The sequence below is a fragment of the Pseudopodoces humilis genome, chromosome 5, assembly GCF_049639895.1.
Source record: "Pseudopodoces humilis isolate 2021_Gansu_Grassland_sample_001 chromosome 5, ASM4963989v1, whole genome shotgun sequence".
In the NCBI taxonomy this organism is placed as follows: Eukaryota; Metazoa; Chordata; class Aves; order Passeriformes; family Paridae; genus Pseudopodoces; species Pseudopodoces humilis.
Genome location: NC_142204.1, coordinates 26,695,697 through 26,714,387, shown reverse-complemented (window position 1 = coordinate 26,714,387; position 18,691 = coordinate 26,695,697). Strand labels below are relative to the sequence as shown.

Genomic DNA, 18,691 nt, shown 5'->3' with positions numbered 1-18,691 from the left:
GCATGGCGAGGAGAAGGCAAGCTGGTACCATGGGCACATCCATCTTCCCGTGCCTCTTTGCTATCCTGCTTACCAGATGCTCCCCAGCAGGGTGTGCTGGAGGGAGTGACTTGGCATCCCACAGTAAGTGAGCTTTCTTCCTGCCTTGGGGAAAGTCTGGGTCTGCTGCAGGGAGTTCTCCTTATCCAAGGTATGCTGCACAAACATTGCATTGAACTCGCAGGAGAGGTGTGTGGGTGAGCTTGTAAGGTTGGGATGCTTGTGTGTGTGTTGGGGGGCTCCTCTTTGAGCTGCTCCTTGGGTACACTGCCCAACCCTGACCTTTGCTCTGCAGGCACAGCCAGCACCACAGAGAAACCTGTCCTGTTAAACAACGTCGCAGATGCTGAAGCCTTCATCAGCGGTGCAGAAGTAGCAGTCATTGGGCTCTTCCAGGTGTGTTCACAGCACATCCCCTCTGCCAGCTGTGAGCTCTGTCATCCCACCCTGATGAGAACATGAGGCTGGACGTGGTGTAAACACCTGCCAAAGGCAGCTCTTGTCCCAAAAAGGTGCTGGGCCTGTGACAGGAATGTGGAGGGATTCGGTGATGGGTCACAGAGAGAACACAGGGAATTTGGTCTGTGCATGGAAAAGGAGATGAAGCAAGGAAGGAAGATGAAGGAGGTTGTAGAAGCCCTGGAGCAGGAGAGAAGGAAATGCTGCAGGGGAAGTAACAAAGAAATGTGCATGGTAGAGGAACAATGTTGGTGAGGGGTGAGTAGGAACATCAGTTATTTGCTGTAGTCAGCAAAGACAGAGTAAGACACTGCCTATGTGGTAGGGGTGAGGAAGCCAAGTCTCAGGGAGAAGTGATAGTGCAGGTCCGCTGAAGTCCAACAGGGTTTGGGCTCAGGCTGCAGCCTCTTCGTAGGGAGAATGTAGGCATGGTCTCTGTCTCACTTCTTTGTTCCCCAGAGCAGACATCCTCGGGATCTGTCTCTTTTTACTAAATTCCACTGTATTCAAAGGTGAGTGACAGATCTGAGTCCTTTGCCTCCCCAAATAGCAGGAGTATTTTTCCTTAGAAAATAGAAGGAAAATATTTATTGAGCTACAGCACTGTAAAATGGAGGCTTCTTTAACAGGATCCTTATTACTTTTAAGGTCCCCAAATTGCACCTTTTCCCATGTTTTCTTTGAGCTCTGTTCTGCTCTCCTGCTGCCCACGCACTGCCTCATGTCAGAGAAGGCTTCAGAGCTTTCAAAAACAGGTCCTTCTGCAAGCACTTTCCTCCTTCTGCCCTGTGCCTGGGGCTGGAGGGCAGCCTAGGGAGGGCATCATGCTCTTGGTATAGAGAGGCACCCCACAGCCCACCAGAGTGAGGAGCGATGGTGCTGCCTGTGCAGTGCGGGCAGCAACAAGTCTGTGAGCGCAGGAGGCTTATGCCCCAGGGACCTTGTAAGCACTGATCACAGAGCACCAGCCGCCTCCGGCTCGGCGCCTGCAGGCAGCTGGAGCTCCTCGGGGCTTGCTCTTGCAGCGCTGAAGCTGTGCAAAGCAGCCAGGCAATCTGCACAGGCAGAATGGAAGTGCCGAGACGCCTCCTTCCCCGAGGGGAGCTGGCTGGGCTTGAGGCAGAGCTGTACCCGGAGCCTCCTCCTGAGCTGCGGCAGGGACACGGCTCCTTTTGTCTTGTGCCACGGTCACCTCCCTCCGCAGGATCGCATTCTTCAGAGCCAGACAGGACTCTGAAATCACAGCTGCCGGCAGCACGAGGCAGCAGCCAGCGACATCTCGGGCATTCAGTGCCTGAGGCACGACAGGGCTGCATTTGAACGGTAGATAAAGACGTATATGTGCCATGAAGGCTTGGCTCTCGGCCTGAAAGTATATTCATCCAAATAAAGTCCACGTTCTCTGCTCGCCATCAATTATTTCTCTGCCGCAGCCTTTCAGTTCAGTGCAGTACGTGGCTCGGCAAACCTCCCGTGTAACGAGCACGGCCTCCCTGACCGGGAGCAGCACGCCGTGATGGAAACCTCGCACTGCTCCACAAACCCCGCGTGTCGCTGGGAAAGGGCTCGGCCTGATTAAACCCCAGGTTTCCCAGGAATGCTCCAAAACTCAGCGAGATTATTCCCACCCTAGGCTTTAGAGTTCTCAACAGAACAATGTTGATGCATTGGCATTTCCAAAACAGGTCATGAGAGACGTTTTTCTTTGGAAGGAACAAAGAATTTTGTTTTCCATTCTCTCTGGGCTCACAAACAGCTGAGCTGACAGTTCAAACTAAAAAGAAAACAAACCGATTTCCAAACAGAGACCATGTCTTGAGAATTTATATCCAATAAATAGAAGCATCAAAAATACATCACTGAAAAGTTGGGAATGGGAGTAGCAAGGAAGGCTTTAATACAGGCAAAGGCTAGTAGTAGTTAATACTCTGCAGGAAAGAGAATGGGCCTCAAAATATTGAGAAATTGCGCATTTTTATCCTTTAATACACCTAAATGAGCTCCTTTTTTACAGGACGTACATGTCCTTTTAAAAGGAGCCACGGTACTGATAATGCAAGGTGTTCAAAACTGTAACCCCCTGACTCTAGAATCAAGGTGGGCTTAAAAATTGTGACGTTTATATATAGATTTTAAAAACACACTTATACATACACGCACATATATATATATTTATAAACATATTTATAAATATAAATATACACACACATATATATACATACATACATATACATATATACATATACATACACACACACACAAATATATATATATATATATATATGTATAAACGTGCTACACCAGTGTTCTGGGTTTGTTCCCTCCATTTTGAGTGCCCAGGGGCTCAGCACCATCCTGGCGGGTTCCTGGATCCCGGAGCATCCCGCCCGCCCAGGGGGTGCCGCGGGGACCGAGCAGCCGGCAGGTGGCGCGCTCGCACCGGCCGGTGCCGGTGCCGGTGCCGGTGCCGGTGCCGATGCGGCCCCAGGGGCCCCGTTCTGTCTCAACCCCTCATCCGCTCGGCCCCTGACCCTCCCTCCTGTGCCTCCGCAGGACCCGCGGAGCCCCGAAGCGGACGTGTTTCGCCGGGCGGCCGGAGAGATGCCGGAGGTGTCCTTCGGGCTCAGCAGCAGCGCCGCCGTCCTGTCGCACTACGGCGCCTCGGAGAACACCGTGGCGCTGTTCCGCAGGGTACGTGGGCCCGCGGCTCCCTCCCGGGAACGCTGCCGGGCAAAAACCCGCGTGTCCCGCATAAGGGTCTGGTTCCGGCTCCCCCAGCGCGCTGGTCTGGATGGGACACACCGGGAGGAGTGAGTACAGCGGTAAAAAGCATAAAAGTTATCTCTCCTTAGGGCAAGCCAAAAAATAGGGTTGTCATTGGCAGTCAGGCTGCTTGCCCACCTCAAAGTACGTCGCTCTTCCCGCCCCAAAGAGGGGTTTTGCTTTTCAATTGCAGAGTGCCTGTCGCTGAGACAAGGAGCATTAATTATATCTGGTAAGATTCTCCTATTTAGGTGTTTGTCCTACGGATCTGGTTCAGCATTTTGCTCTGCAAAGAGCAGTACCTGTGTTTCTACATGACCTTCCCGGAGCTTGGCATGAACTTGGATGGGGTTTCTGTGGTTTTGGAAAGGGTCCTGAGACACATGAAAAGCGTCTAGAGCCCACGTTACAATGGATCAACACAGCAGGCTTGATATCAAAACTTGGCAAGTGTCACTTCAGGCAGGCAAAGCTGTCTCCTAGGGTACAAAACTTTTCCATCATGACAGGAAACAGATCCAGACTAGGTCTCTGCAGTTAAGAGATGCTGTGCCACCCTACACTGTGGTTTGAAGACTCATTTCCTAAATATACTTTAGGCATTAGAAATCTTGCTTTGGAGCTTCTTAGGGATGGATGCTGTGCTAGGTTAGATCTCTGTTGACTCTAAGTGCAGGCAGCTCAATGTAGCCTCAGTGTAGCTATATCTGCTGAAATTTAGGGAGATGATACTGGGGAGAGCCATGTACTTGTTGCAAAAGTACCAAGAAAAGCTCAGAGCAAGTATTCTACTAGTTACATCAATTTTCCCATGTTGCCCCTCCTCACACAAGTATGGCAGCTGAAAACTGCAGAGGTAGGTGTGTCTGAAGAGGATCAGGGCCCCAGGCAGCACAAGATGTCCTAAAAGCCAGTGAAGTGTTGTGACACCAGACGTCTAAGTGCTTGAGGTGGGGAGAAATGGATATCATGGTCTAGGGAAACTAAATATGGCAGCTTGGCCAAGTTCTAGATCCTGCTTGTACAAAGATTGGACAGTTTGTTCTCTTTTTTCCCCTCATCATTTCCTGCACCATGTTTACCACTGATATTATCCAAATAATTAAAAAAGAATGATCTAAGAGTGAGCAATAGGTAGGCAGGTCCTTTTATTTAACCTTTTATTTGCTAGATGTTGCAATTTTAAGCAACACCCATTTCAATTTTTGTTCTTAGTCACTGTGGTTTTCTTCCAAAAATATTGAAAAGTTCCTTTGTTTTTGCACTGTGGCAGATAGTGAGGATGACTGCAGTGGGAGACAGTTTGATAAAAGAAAGTGTTTGGATTGTTGGAATTTGTATTATATTGAATATTCTTTGTTCAGAGCCAAGTTTTTGCAACTGAACTCTTGTTTAATATGGGGAAAAAAACAGCCAGGAAAATAATACACTAGTCAGGTTCAAATATGGTTGACAATTCCCTCGTCTGATTGTCAGTTTTTCTTAAATTATCAGACACATTATTTTTCCTTTTATCCAGTGCTGAATAATATGTAGGAGTAAGAGGTCAGAGATAAAAAGGAATTTTAAAAGAACGGATACAGGAACTTGGAATCAAATACTCATTTGAAGGATACAAAGATGTGTCACCAGGATAGAAGTGAATCAGAGGCATAAATTAATTTTCTCTTTGCCTTTGCAGTGTATGAAACACAATGCTTAGAAGTTTAAGCCATAATTACAGTAGTAGGAGGGACTGTGTCAACTGGTGAGACTTCTTTGTATATATGGGAAAGAAGCTGATTTTTTTCTAGTAACAAATCCTGATAGACCTAAAAACAACATAATTAACAGATGCTAACAACCTAATTATATGGAGTGATAAAGACATTTTGACTAGAGCTTCAACTATTAAATGCAGACTATTTTTCAGCCTTATTTTCTTAAAAACATAAATGTTGAGTGCAGATTCAAGTTGTTATTATCCCCAAATGGAAATCAGATGCTTCCAGAAGCCCATGAAAGTCAAGAGAAGACTTTCTGTAGAGTCCAGGCTGCTTTAGATTGGTTCTCAAGGCCTGTCTGATCTCACCCACCCAGGTGTTGAACTGTCCTGATCTTATTTACTTGAGCAGAGCTGCCCTTTCATGTTATGCAGGAAGAAAACCTGTGAGAGGAATTGGGCCACACAGTCTGAAAATCACCAGCTTGTGTTGTCAGACAGGGCGGGTGACTGGTATCAAAGACCTTGCCAATGACCACAGAACAGCAAAAATGACTTTAGATGTCTGCACACCACTGGAAAAACTAACACAAGAACTTTCAGAGGTTGCCCAGCCGCAGAGAATAAAATCTGGGGTGTGCAGGTGGACTGCTCTTCAGCCCCAAGAACCTCATTCAACATGTATATCAATAGCTTTCAAATCCCAGACTTTGATTCTACTTCATGTCAGAGACCACTGTCCCCATGGTTTAACTCAGTCACATCCTGTGGTGGTACTGCACAGGAACTCTGCCCTTAAACTCTGTTGTACTGCTATCATTCAGTGGTTGCCTGCTTTTTTTCTGTTTATCAGGTCATGAAAATCTCAAAAAAATCGCATCATTTTGAGGGGATGAAGTGTGGGGAGATGTGTGGCAGGATGGATTTTCCTCTAAAGCTGAAATATGCTGGACTTAATTTTTTTTTCTTTTTTCTTTTTCTTTTTTTTTTTTTTTCCTTTCCTGCTGTACTGGAAGAAAAATCCTCTTTTTATTAGAGAGATTTCCTGCTTGCACAATGTTTCCAGGAATTCCATACTGGGTGATGCCAATGTTTATTACTCGTAGAAGAAACAGAATAAACAGATGAAGATTTTAAAAAGGGACGTAAAGCCAGTATTGATGTGAGGAGTTAGACTATTTAATGACTTCTCTCCACAATGCTTAGAACAGTTTGTCAGCTAATTCTCCCTGTCTCCAGTGCATTGAGAGCTGGTAGTGTGGGGATGTCTGGAGTCCTGAGAGATTTCTGCTATATCATGAGATTTTCTTGTCCTTGGGAGGCTGGAGAAGGATGGGAGATCCTTATCTCAAAGTGCAGGCTGGTCCCTGCAGGTTCTAGACCTCCAGAAGTGGTGATGGGAAGAGGTGGGGGTTGTGTAGTGCAGGACAGAGGATGGTGGTGTCCCAGGGGGTGGGTGTCTCTGTGAGTGAGTGCAATCAGCACCTCTGGAGGAGCTCCTGGAGAGGACAGCTGTGACTGTAGGTGTCCTTGCCTGTCTTCAGGTGGACAATGACCGGCGGGATCTGGACATGAACAACGGAGATGTTGATGCCAAGAAGCTGACTCGCTTCGTTCGGATGAACGAGCTCCGTCTGGTGACAGAGTACAACCCTGTGGTAATTACCAGCTCCCTGCAGTCCTCACCCTCGTGCTTGGCCTTCCTCTCATGGTATCCTCTGGCCCCAGTTTGCATGCCCAGATGTGTGTGAGGGTTGCAGCGACAGTGTAGATGGGGTTGAGGAAGCCACATAGCTCTTCACTGCTGCTCCACACAAGCAGATTTGCTGGGGCATGAGTGTGGTGGGAGACAAAGAAACTCATCATAGTTTGGTTTTCCAGTAAATTTGGGATGTTGAGGGGCAGAAAACTCCACTTCTTACTACTCTGCACGCAGTGCTGCTTCTTCCCATGGACATTGGCCGTACTGTGCCATGCCTGCAGAGCCAGCTCAGCCAGAATGCCCTCTCTTTGACAAGCCTTGAGAAACATGGAAGCTCAAATGACCTGCTCTCAGAAAGCAGGCTTTTCTGCATCACTCAGCACACAGGGCTCGATGTAAGCCCTGATATTGGAATGCATATTCAAGAGCAAGTTGGGAACTTCCCAAGCAAAATCTTTCCCATCCCTTCCATCCTTTCTCCAGAATTTGTCAGTTCAACGACAACCGCCACCACCAAAACAAACAAACAAACAAACAAACCACACACAAAATCAGGCTTAGAATGCTTCCATGTGGGCCATCTTCACTGGCTCACCCATCTAACTGGCAGGGTCCCAGTGCTCCTCCCTGCTATAGAGGTTGACCAAGGATTTAGGTTCCTCTGAAATCCCAGCACTTCCCTGGTCTCATTGCTATGGAGTCAGTAGGTCTTAGAAGACACAATTGCTGCATGGCTGAGACTTTATCATTGCTGATGGGGTATTTTGTGGCCTTCTGGACAGCTATAACAGTGCTGACCAGGCTCAGTTTATATCAAAGAATGGCCCAACCTGCAGAGCTATACCTTTTCAATATAAACTCAACGGTCACCTAAGAGAACAGATGCACTCAGTCAGTTCAGTCACAACCCACCAGTAGGAGAGTATTTTGTTTAGAAATTTAACATTTTTTCCCCCACAATGAAATATGGTAGGAGGTTGTTCTTTTTTCTGTAACCAAAAAAAGGAAAAAAAAAATTTTGTTTTTTCATCTTCAAAAGGGAAAAATACATTTTGAATTCACAAAATATTTCTGGAGATTGCTATATCCTGCCCCACTGGCCTAACAGCCCTTTAAGAACATCCAAGTCACATCAGCAGGGATGATGTTCTCATCTTTGTAATTTCCCAGACCTTCTGAAACCTTGGAGCCCCTATTAGATCCTTTTGCATTTCATGGGACAATATCTCTTTGTTTAGGCATTTCTGTTGATGCTTTGGGTTCTCACTGCATGGTGTCCTGTTTGGCACCCAGGCTGTGTCTCTCACTGAGAAATCCTCAGCTGTTCAGCTGGTCCCCTCCACCCTGACTGTCAGTACAGATGCTACAGTTTTTTTTCCCAGGCGCTCTGGAGCTCTATCAAGGTGCTGAAATTAACAGTGCCTCCTGCAGTCCCTGGCCCAAAACCCTCCCAGATTCCCTAAGGTAGCTTGGTTTTTCATAAATATTTATTCCCAGCGCATATGCTGTTTGCATCCAAAAATGCTGCAGGTCAGAAGATAATGGGATCACATGTCTCACACTAAGTGCTGCCAAGAGTTTCTCTCCCCATCCTGGGGCCCTTACCGTTTCTCCCACATACTTTAGGAATTTTTAGGCAATGTTTACCCTGTGGGCTTTTCAGGAGAGTCAGATGTGATCCAGCCCTGCTGATGCACTCTGCTGATTGCTCTTACACAAGGCTGTGTGGACAAGCACACCTTTGTGTGGAGTTGCTGGAGGCACTGCTGCTCCCGCTGTGTCCGCTCTCACCCCAGCCTTGTCAAGGGGCTCGGTACTGGCTGGCTTCACCCTCTCCTTCAGCCTCATTCTCTCCCATGAGATCCTCTAATGTTTTCCAGCTTAGCTTGCAACCCCTCTGCTGTCCCTTGCCTCAGCTGCACACTGTCAGAAAAGAGAAGAGATGCAAAATATCTGATAAACATGAAGCAAACAGTAGAGTCCTGTCTGCCAAGAGCTAGATGCTCTGTTATTCACAGCTCTTGCCAGCATGCACTCCCTGACCCCTTCCTTGTTACTGCTGGAGCATGTGGAAACTTTCTGCTCCCACTGGCGGGGAGTGGCACAGTGCGTGCCTCTGTGGTTTCGGTGGCACTAGGGAGGCAGCAGGTCTGGCCCCACTACTGTTTAATTTGAGGGAGAGGCTGCAGGCCTGCAGGAAGCAGGCGGAAGGAGCAGCGAGATGGCGAGTGAGCGAGTTCATGGAGATGGTGCCGTGGCTCCCTGGGCAGTGCCAGCCCTGGTTCCTCGCAGAGGGCCAGTGTGTAGTGCCCCCTTGGCCCTTGCCCATGGTCTTCTCTCACTGTGGGACAGCAGAACCAATTTTAACCCTCAGCACTCAGGAGTGTCCAGGCCATCAGGTTGCTGAAACTGTGGACTCATCCCCATCCTACATACAGTGTAACACTAAAGAAAGAAAATAAGGACAAGCACCAACCTTGACAGCACAAATCCTTTGCACTTTCATGCTCATATTTCAGACAGATGCTGGACCTCAGTGACTTAGGACACCCTTATATTCAGTGTTTGCTGGCCTTGCTCTTCACATCCTTGCTCTAGTCTTCATCTTCCTGTACTCTGCCCTAATCCTACTCCCCTTGCCTAGTCACTAACTATCTTAAGGCCATTGATGGACCTTTGTAGTCTTCAGACTCTTGTCTGGGGAATAAGAAAAGCCAGGAGGCTAAGAGTTTCTGCAAAGAACCCCGATTGGATCCCCCCTGCTTTAAAGAAATCTGTCTCGCTTGTGATGCTGATTTGCAAAGAAACCACAGCTGAGCCATGTGGATTTACATCCCTCTGACACTGCATCCAATGCCAATTGAGTGTTCTCAATCTCCTTTACCGTGTTTCTCTCTCTGTGCTGGGCAGACAGCAATAGGTGTGATGCAGAGTTCCTTCCAGTTTAACCTCCTCCTGATCACGGACAAGATGTCTCCAAAGCACCCTGAGCGAATGCGCAAGTTTCGGGCGGCGGCAGAGCTCTACAAGGGGAAGGTAAGTCCAGACAGAGAGAAAGAGGGGCTGTTAGGGAGGAAAAAACCCCAGTCATTTCTGCCGTGAATGGGGAGGGCATAATCTCCTCTGTGAATTATGAGATCAAAGGTCCAGTAGCAGGAAAAGAGGGCTTATCTGGATAATTAAATGAAAGGGTTGATTCTGTTCACCTTTTGCCAGTTTGCCACCTGACAGGAGAAATACCCTCTGAGTCCTGCCCGTCTGCTCTCTTGGTGAAACATGGTGTGCTTTGTTGCTTTTAGTCCAGTCTTGTTCCTTTGTACTGAGAGATGACACACAGCTGCTGCTCTTCAGTCTGGCAACAGCTGTGCTCCACTGATGTGAGAGGTGAATTTGTATCTACAGCCTGCAGGATGACAAGGAATCTTATATAAGTGACCAGACAGAAAATAATGTCAGTGCTTCTTAGCCCTTTGACTTCTGGAAATGGCTATTTTAAAGGAGCTGCAAATTTACTGCTTAGATTTCCCACATTAAGATGATGAGATAGATGAGGTGCTTCAGAGAAATTTTGCCTGAATCCCATCCCTCTGGGAACAGAGCTCCCCAAATAGTAAATCATGCTATGTCTGCTTCTCTGCCAGCAGCTGGATTACAGTGGAACTTTTGTCCGAGGAACAGAGGAATGAACTTGCAAGCAAAGGAGGATTGGGAGCAACAGGAAGGCATTTGTGGCAAGGAAGAGCAGCAAATGGGAGGGGGTAGAATATCACAGAAGTGGGAAGGATGAGCTGAGAGGCATAAGGAGGTCTTCCTCTGAGAAGCGTGGAGCTGGAAAGATTTGGGAACTGATAACTAAAATATCTATATGCATCTTTTGCATATTGAAGGTTTTGGTATTGAAGGAATAGATTAGAAATCAAGTATACCCTCACCTTCCAATTCAGGGACCACCTCAGAACCATGCAATCTCAAAAATCTTGAGACTTGCTTATGGCAGGACTACTTTGGAACCTTTACATCTTTCCTAACCAGTGGCAAGAGAATAGGCAGGAACTATGCATCAAAATCAAAAGGTCTCTTCAAAAATGTTTTCCTTTGATGAATATGTAGTTATAAAACAAGATGCATTTATCTGTAAAATTCCATTTGTCTGTTGTGAGATGTGTGTTAAAGTGACACCATTACCACTGTTCTCCATGAGAAGCCGAGTCTGATACAGGTCTCCACCTAGCAGCTATTTCTTCTAACACAATGCTGTTTGGCATCACTATCCTTTGCTGATGCAGCTGCATCCAGTTTTCATGTGACTTGCCTAGACCTGAGAAAATGGCTATAATTTTCCTAGAAATACATCACAAAACATTGGATAAAATGTTTTACTGAAGTTCAGACAATTTATGAATTCTCAGCAAGCCAAATCTAGTTGTTTTTTTTTTTTTATTTGTGCAGGCAAGTTTCCAACCGAATCAGTCTACAAGTTTGCCAGAGTAAAATATAAACATTAAAGATGTGGGAATTTGACTAATTATTTCCACTTTACTGCTGTGGTACTTGAGGACATAGAGATGAAGTGACTCAGAGTTGAACAAGTTGCTTTTCCCAAAGGAGTGGCACTCTGAGGAGTAAATTGTGTTTTGGACTGCCCTCCTAGAAAGCAGAGAGACAGTGCTAGGGTCCCTCTGTTTGAATTTTAGAAGTATCTGGATGGTAAGGAGTAAAGACAGTGATATGCCCACATAGGTTTATCTTCATTCCTGTGTCGTGTAGAAAGACCTGAATTAGTTTGGGTATCAGTAGCAGCCACTGCACAATACCATGAAAATCCTTACTGGCTAATATTCCTGTGTGAAGTTACGTGTTGTTGGAACTACCAAGTTAATTGAGGTTTGCTTCAAAATAAGTATAAATTAATTATTTTTTTTTTGTCTTTTAGTGGCTTGCAGATTGTCTGAGAATAAATGCAAGATTCTTGACTTGAATTTTGTTCAGGATTACCAGTGAATAATTCCTGTCCTGTGGGATAGTGGTGAAGGGCTTGTCTGTGCTAAAGGGGTTGGTGCTATCAGTGGTTTGAGCAAGGAAGAGTTGCTGTGCAGTGCAGAGATGTTCAGGCTCCCTGTGAGCATGTACCACTGCATCCAACACTGTTTCACAGTGACTGCAGAGCCCCAGAACAGAGTGGGGATACTTGGTGTGTGTTGCAGCATTTCTATAAGCCAGTGCAGAGCACAGACAGAGCCTCAAAGGGGGTCCCAAGCAGGAGAAGGGGTACCGATCCTGCCACACATCTCTGCTGCACGCTGATGGAAGAGTCGTCCTTGCCATTGTCATCACATTGTCCATCATGGGAGGGAAAAGAGAAACTTATTACCTGGATGGAGAGATGAAGAGGAACTGCAGCTGCTGCTGAGAGACTAACCCCAAAGAGTGAAGAAAAACCATAGAATTGTGAAATAACTTAGGTTGGAAAACACGCCTAAGATGATTGAATCTAACTGTTAATGGATCATGAGGAAGTGATTCACCTGCCAGTTTCTGGATTGTGGTCCTTTCACCTCTGGTTTATGATAATTTCACTTCTGCCTGAGGGGCAGCTGAGATTTTCAGCTGGAGGATCCATGAGGTAGGATGGTGATGATTTTTGTTTGAAAACAGTCTGAACTGCACGCAGAGCAATAGTGAGTGCCTGGAGGCATCTAGATTTTTCTAGATTTTATTGTGGAGCCTGAGTGCTATAAAATATTGGAGAGGAAAATGCAAATGGTAGATGATGCTAAGCCAGCAGAAGCTGACAACAATAAGAAGAAATATAGTCATTTTCTAGCACACTTTGAGAAACAATTGTGGGTGGATAACAGTGAAACAGGTTTAGAGCACTGCAGCTGCAAGAGTAAATCCACCCGCCTTCTTGGATCTTCAATCAAATATGTGCTTATTTGAGAAAGTACTGCCAAGAGTCCAGGCAAGGAAAGAAATGCACTGGAAAGGACATGTCAGGGTTTTCATTGCTGAGCCAAACTAGAATAGTCATACTCAGTTTTCTTTCCACAGTATCAGAATATAACATTATAATTACAGCTGGTGTAACTCATGGGTGTTTGCAGAAGTCTCAATAAGATGATGTTTGGAATAACAAAAGCAGATTTTGTTGCAGCTGACATAATTTGTTTCCAATGTCAAAGTGATTTGGGTAGGGATGCTTGTGAACTCCCTTTTTAGATGTAGGTCCATTTGGAAATGGATTCTGAGAAACTCCTGGTGTCCTTCAGGAGTTCTTCCATGGAAATGAAAAGATGATGCCCTTTCTCTTGCAGTCATTCCCACAATTTTTATTCTTCTTGTCAGATACTGATGGCTTCAGAACTAAAAGAGATGATATTTAGAGATGCCTCTTTTAGCCATAAACAAAGGAGCCTGTAAATATGGTATTTTTATGTCACTTAATAGATATCTGCAGTAAAGTTGTTTTTATAGCTGTCTTTTTTTTTTTTAATTTGTGACTGATGTTTTTGTTTTACTTTAATGTACTATGATGTAAGACATTACTCAAACATCAGAATCTGATCTTTTTGCTTATGCAAAACAGTGAACTGCAGCTCTCTGAAGTTCTAAGTCAAAACTGGATATAAGGCTTGACCATCCTTTCTGTTTTTCTTTGTCTGAAGAAAAACTAAGCAATGACAAATTGGTTTGTATCATTGCTATTTTAAATTAACTTTAATTTCTTGGGCAATAACATCATTCCATGTCTTAGTATCTACCAGGAACTCGATGTTCTAAAAGAACTGGGCTAGGAATCAGTTTGTCAAGACACCAAGACAGTACCAGTGTGCAAAATTTATGGAAGGTGGTTTATTGCAAGTGACAGTGCACAGGTAATATCACGTGTGAAGGGGACATTTTGTGTCAGGGGTTACTCATTCATGCAGGATTTCCTTCACTGCCTGAAGAAGCAGATCTCTGAACACAGGCTAGAAGATTGCTACAAAATGAAAAAAAAATCATGGAAATAATCTCAGAATTTAAAACACCCAACCAGCTGTTGTACAGGCTAGTATGAAACGGAAAGTGAACTTTCTGTTTGGGATGGAACTAACTCATCTCTAGTGGTGACATTAGAGCTGCCATTATAAGTGTGATTTGTTTTTGATGAACTGTAGCTTTGGTAGGTCATCTGAGTAAAGGTTTTATGCTCTTTTCAATGATGAAAGAGAAGGACAGGCATATGTTTCCTTCCCTTCTAAAATAGGTGGAATAAAATGCCTGTCACTGTTTATTGTAGAGGTTACATAGATGACTGGCTGAGACAAGGCTAGGATCTGGATGACAGAGGTTAGGCAATGTGAATCCTGCCTCACGGTCAATATAATTTTCCATGGTTACTGCATTCATCCTTTATGATTGGAGCTGACTGAGAATCTCAGTACAAAATAAATTCCTCATGAGAAAACACCAGTTCCATGAGATGGCATCTATCATGGAAACGTGCCAACTGAGAAACCGTCTTGGTTTTCAGTTGCTATGGAGATCAGCCTTCCAGTGCTTGTGGTCTCTGGGCCAACACATCCTACCTTCTTCCCCACAGGTGTGACCTTGAGACCACACAGGCCCTGGCAGGACTCCTGGAGCACAACCAGCATAGGGTGCATGGTGAGCCCTTCTTCTGAAGGAGGACCCATCCCATGTCACAGACCTCCCAGGAATGCATCATTCTCATTGGCATTAAGGTGTCTTCTTCTGAGCTATGGTGGCCAAATGCAATTGCTCTCTTTCCTGTATGTTTTGAACACAGGCAGAGAAGGAAACTTTACTGTACTTTGGCACACTGTAACTCTGTGAGCCAAATGGGAGTCATTAGAGAGATCCAAGTCAGTAACTCTGAACCATGATGATATCTCAGCCTTTCTAGCTGAGGGGCCAGTTTGTGTGTTTCTGTTTGCTCCTGTGAGGAAGAAGGCATTTGGTGTTCTAAACCTCAGCCTTTTTACTCTTTTATTCTTACTCTGTTCTTGGTATTTGTGGATAAAATATGTACAGCTTTTTAGTTCTGTGTGTTTTAGGAAAGTCTGGAAGCTTGATGAAGTGAAGAATATTGACTAACATTTATTCATTTTACTATTTTTAAATGCTTTTCATCTGTTCTAAAGGTGGTGGAGATTTTGTACAGGAAGTAATGAAACACTTTTTTAAAAAAATTTATTTTAATGACTTCTTCTTTAACATTTGCTTAAAAAAATATTTTTGTCTAGTCAATCTCTTATAGAGAAACCCAAAAGCTGTTGAACTCACTATGAAAATGCAGTACCATTTACTGTACTGACACGCTGAAAGTGTTTCCCTCCAACACCGGCCTCTGTTCCCAACTTTCTAGTTGAAAAGAGAGCCCTAAAACATTACATACTGCTGTTCCATCTGAAAGCCTCTTAGATCATGTCCCTAGACCTGTGAACCTTAAATATGTGTTTTCTAGCTTGGTGTTTTATCCTGCAAAAAGATGAATTAGACACTCTAGGAGAAGTACCCCACAACCTCTCTGCTCACTAGCTTTTTGCTCTTGGGGCACAGACTTTTGAAAGAAATATTACGACTGGTTAATGTCACATATGCAGTGAAAGTGCTGTTTCTGTTTCTGTATTTCACTATAAAACTGAAGTTAAACCTTACAGCTGCCTAACTATCCCTCCTTCCCATAGGCTGTTGCCTAGGAAAGTTTTCAGATATATTTGTTTTTTATAGAATGTAAATTTAATAAGTAAAGAATTTAGGATTTATGAAGTTTATTTTTAGAGAAGAAAACTATTTTGGAACTAACTGGAGTGTTCTTCATTGAAAAGAAAGCAAAACATGAATCACAGCCTGGGAACTGGGCACATAATCTTCATATTACATTTCTTCTTTTTTTTAAAAAACTCTTTTCTTGTTTAAGTGAAGCCATAGCCTTGTCCATAGGTACATTGGATATGCTAGGCCCAGCAGATTGCATAGGGTAAAAAGAATGTAAAATGACAAATGCTAGCTGGGTGTTTATTTCATTGACTTGGATCTCATCTGCTGAGGGATTCTATTTAATCAAGTCACTGATTAAATTGTTTAACTGCTATATATTTATTTTCTTTTATAAATTTTATAATAATGTCCGTAGGTCATTCTCATCCTGGGATATGCATGTGGAGCTTCTCTCCCCAGGCCTGAATGCTCCACTGAACTGGGCTATATGGACATGGGTGTCTTGCCAACAACTTCTGTTTCCCAAATCATTGCATCCTCATTTGTGCTCACTGCAGCTCACTTCTATACATCCTTTGGTTTTGGTACTCCCGTGTTCTTATCCCTGCAGGCTCCTGATGCCCTGTATTTCCTTCCCACATTCTTGAAATTGAATTTGATTCTTCCCACACCAAAACCCCTTTTTACCCTGGCTCTTGCATGGATGTGAGCATCTTATCCAAATAACATGCAAGTAAAAGATTCAGCTTCTTTGACATTTGCTGTTAAGACAAAAGACATGTTGTGTCCTAATCTATAAGGAGAATAGAAGTGGAGACTGCCTTCCTGTCATTCTGTAGGTATGTTTTTAAAAAAGGTGAGAGAAGACATTTTGTTTGGTAGTGTAAGTTTGGACTTGATAAAATACAGTCAAATGCACTGCATGGAGCTGCTAGATAGTGGCCAAGGAAAGTGTTGTCCTAACAGAGTATGGATGGTTTTCTCAAACTCTTTATAAAAATATCACTGTTAATCTTCAAATGACCACTGTTTGGGGATCTGTTCTCTGTCCCAGCTTCTGTTTTTCTCACGTTTTATTTCCTATTTCTATCACAGATTCTCTTTATCCTGTTAGACAGCAATTTGAAGAGCAATGAGCGAGTATTGTCACACTTCCAGCTGAAGAAGTCCCAGCTGCCAGCTCTGGCTATATTCCACATACCAGATGATGAGCACGATCTGTTGACTGTGGATGAAATCTCCATTGAGCGTGTACAGGACTTCTGTAATCGTTTCCAACAAAGAATACAAAAGGTAAAGGGGGTCCTGATGCAGTTGTTTACCAGGCTCTTGAAGATGACTTCAGTTCCTTGAACTCCTCCCCATCCCCATTACTTTCTCTTTCACGTACATTTCCACCTGAATAACAGAGAAGCGTTAGATTTAGGGCAGAGCAGAGATGGATGTCTTTGCAGCGCCTCTTTCTTCATTGACCTCTGCCTTCTAGTCTACAGCAAGAAGAATTCACTGATCTCTGCAGCTGTATGAAGGTCTCTGTGAAGTATCTATTTTTTGGGAATAGCATCTAGGGGGACAAAGTGAAAGGTGTTTTTGGATGCTGAGAAGGGATGTGGTGGATGGCAGCATATGAGAGCAGGTCAGAGAGACAGTGGCATGGATAGGAATTAAATCTATCAGGAAGACTACAGAATAGAGTGTACAGATAGGGTCTTAGGACTCTACCAGAGGTCTCTTCTGGGAAAGGCACAATTAAATCTCCATGTTCATTCAGTGTGAAAAGTTCTCTCTGTCAAAATTCATCCTCCTGTTGCACAGGGAGGCATTTATTTTGTTTTCTTTATCCCTATGCTGAGAAACCAAGTAATGTCAAAACTTATTTCATGCCTCTAATGTGTTTTAGAAAGAAGACAAATCCGAGGAGAAGCCCCTCAATGAAGAACTCTGATTCTCAGCCAAGAGGATGACTGTAGCCAGTTTCTGTTTCTGGTGTATGAAGAGTTCACTCTGCCCTGCAGCTCAGCACTTCCTGAGCCAAGTCAGTCATGGATTCCAATCATCATTCTATGTACATACATGCTGTCTATCCTCTCCAGGAATCTCTTATCTCTTCTCATTTGTTTGCTCCAGATCTCTTTTTTGCAGTACTGCAGGACCTCTGGTATTGCCTCTTCAATATGTCTTTCTGTGCCACTCTGTTGCAGCAAAGGGTGGCTTCAACACCTCTGATATTAGTGAAATGTCAATAGTGAAATGGCAACATCAGAGGCAGAGCTAGTAGTTCCCAGGGATCTGTTTCCTTCATTCTTTTGGGTCTTGGTGCCATGCTGAGATCCACTGTCAGCCCCTCCTGATACTACAAATAGATGTGTTGCTTGATATCACATGAAATTTTCCATTTATTTTACTAAATAAAGCAGTAAGTGAATGGCCTGAATTTTTATGCAAATGTTATTTTCCACTCCCCTTGTCTTTCACTTAAGGACAAAGTCTCTGTATTTATGAGTGAGTAAGCTCAAAAAACCTCCTTTCTCTGAGTTTAACCAATGCAGTGCCTAACCAGTCAGGTTGGTTGCTAGGAATCATTCCCTATGGAAATGACCCATTGTCAGTAGATATTTCCACCAGGATAGGAGATATCTGTGAAGCTTTGGGATCAGAACAGCGCTAGGTAATCAGGTCTGAGACGGTGCAGCAAAAATGAATGAGCCTAAGATGTTGCAGTCAGAAATCTTACCCAGAAGAGGTTGTTGTTGATCAGAGCAAGGCATGCTCTCACCATCTGTACAGCCTGGGAAGAGAACTGTCTGCACCAGATGACCTCTTGAATGAGTGTGTGTACAGGGATAAAATATAAAATTATATGCCTGAATTCTGCTGGGTGCCCTTGTGGCTTTTATGCATTGAAAAAGACTAGAGAAGTACAGGATAGATTCTAAGAGCTGGAGGCTGAGCCCCAGAGAGAGGGGAAGGATCTAAGGTGTCAGAATACCTTGCTGCTTTTGCCCTGGGTATGGCCAGAGGTTGTACTGGACTGGAATGACTTGCGAATGAAGCAACTTTGTTGTTGATCTGTGTGAAGGTGTGATCAGCACCTCTGAAGTACTGAGGAGCCAGTCCCATCCTAGACCTTGTCACACTACAGCTTTGAGGATAAGAGATGTCTCACCTCCTAGTGGCTCAGAACCCAGGCAGAGCAGACTCACACCTGCCTTCCAGAATCCTTATGTCAGTGATGTGTGATGGTTTTGAACTCCTGGTTTTATGCCAGTCCTAGAATGTGCAGGGCTGTATCTCCTGCC

At 44.4% G+C, this 18,691-nt stretch overlaps 1 protein-coding gene across 1 annotated transcript; it reads left to right on the top strand.

The window, feature by feature from the left end:
• Nucleotides 1–2: 2 nt before the first annotated feature.
• Nucleotides 3–17,830, top strand: ERP27 (endoplasmic reticulum protein 27). The gene is made up of 7 exons (XM_005519475.3): nt 3–123; nt 335–435; nt 3,052–3,189; nt 6,508–6,621; nt 9,576–9,701; nt 16,488–16,685; nt 17,293–17,830. Exons 1-7 carry the CDS (start codon nt 3–5, stop codon nt 17,335–17,337), a joined length of 843 nt encoding a protein of 280 aa, XP_005519532.1. The 3' UTR covers nt 17,338–17,830.
• Nucleotides 17,831–18,691: the final 861 nt, after the last annotated feature.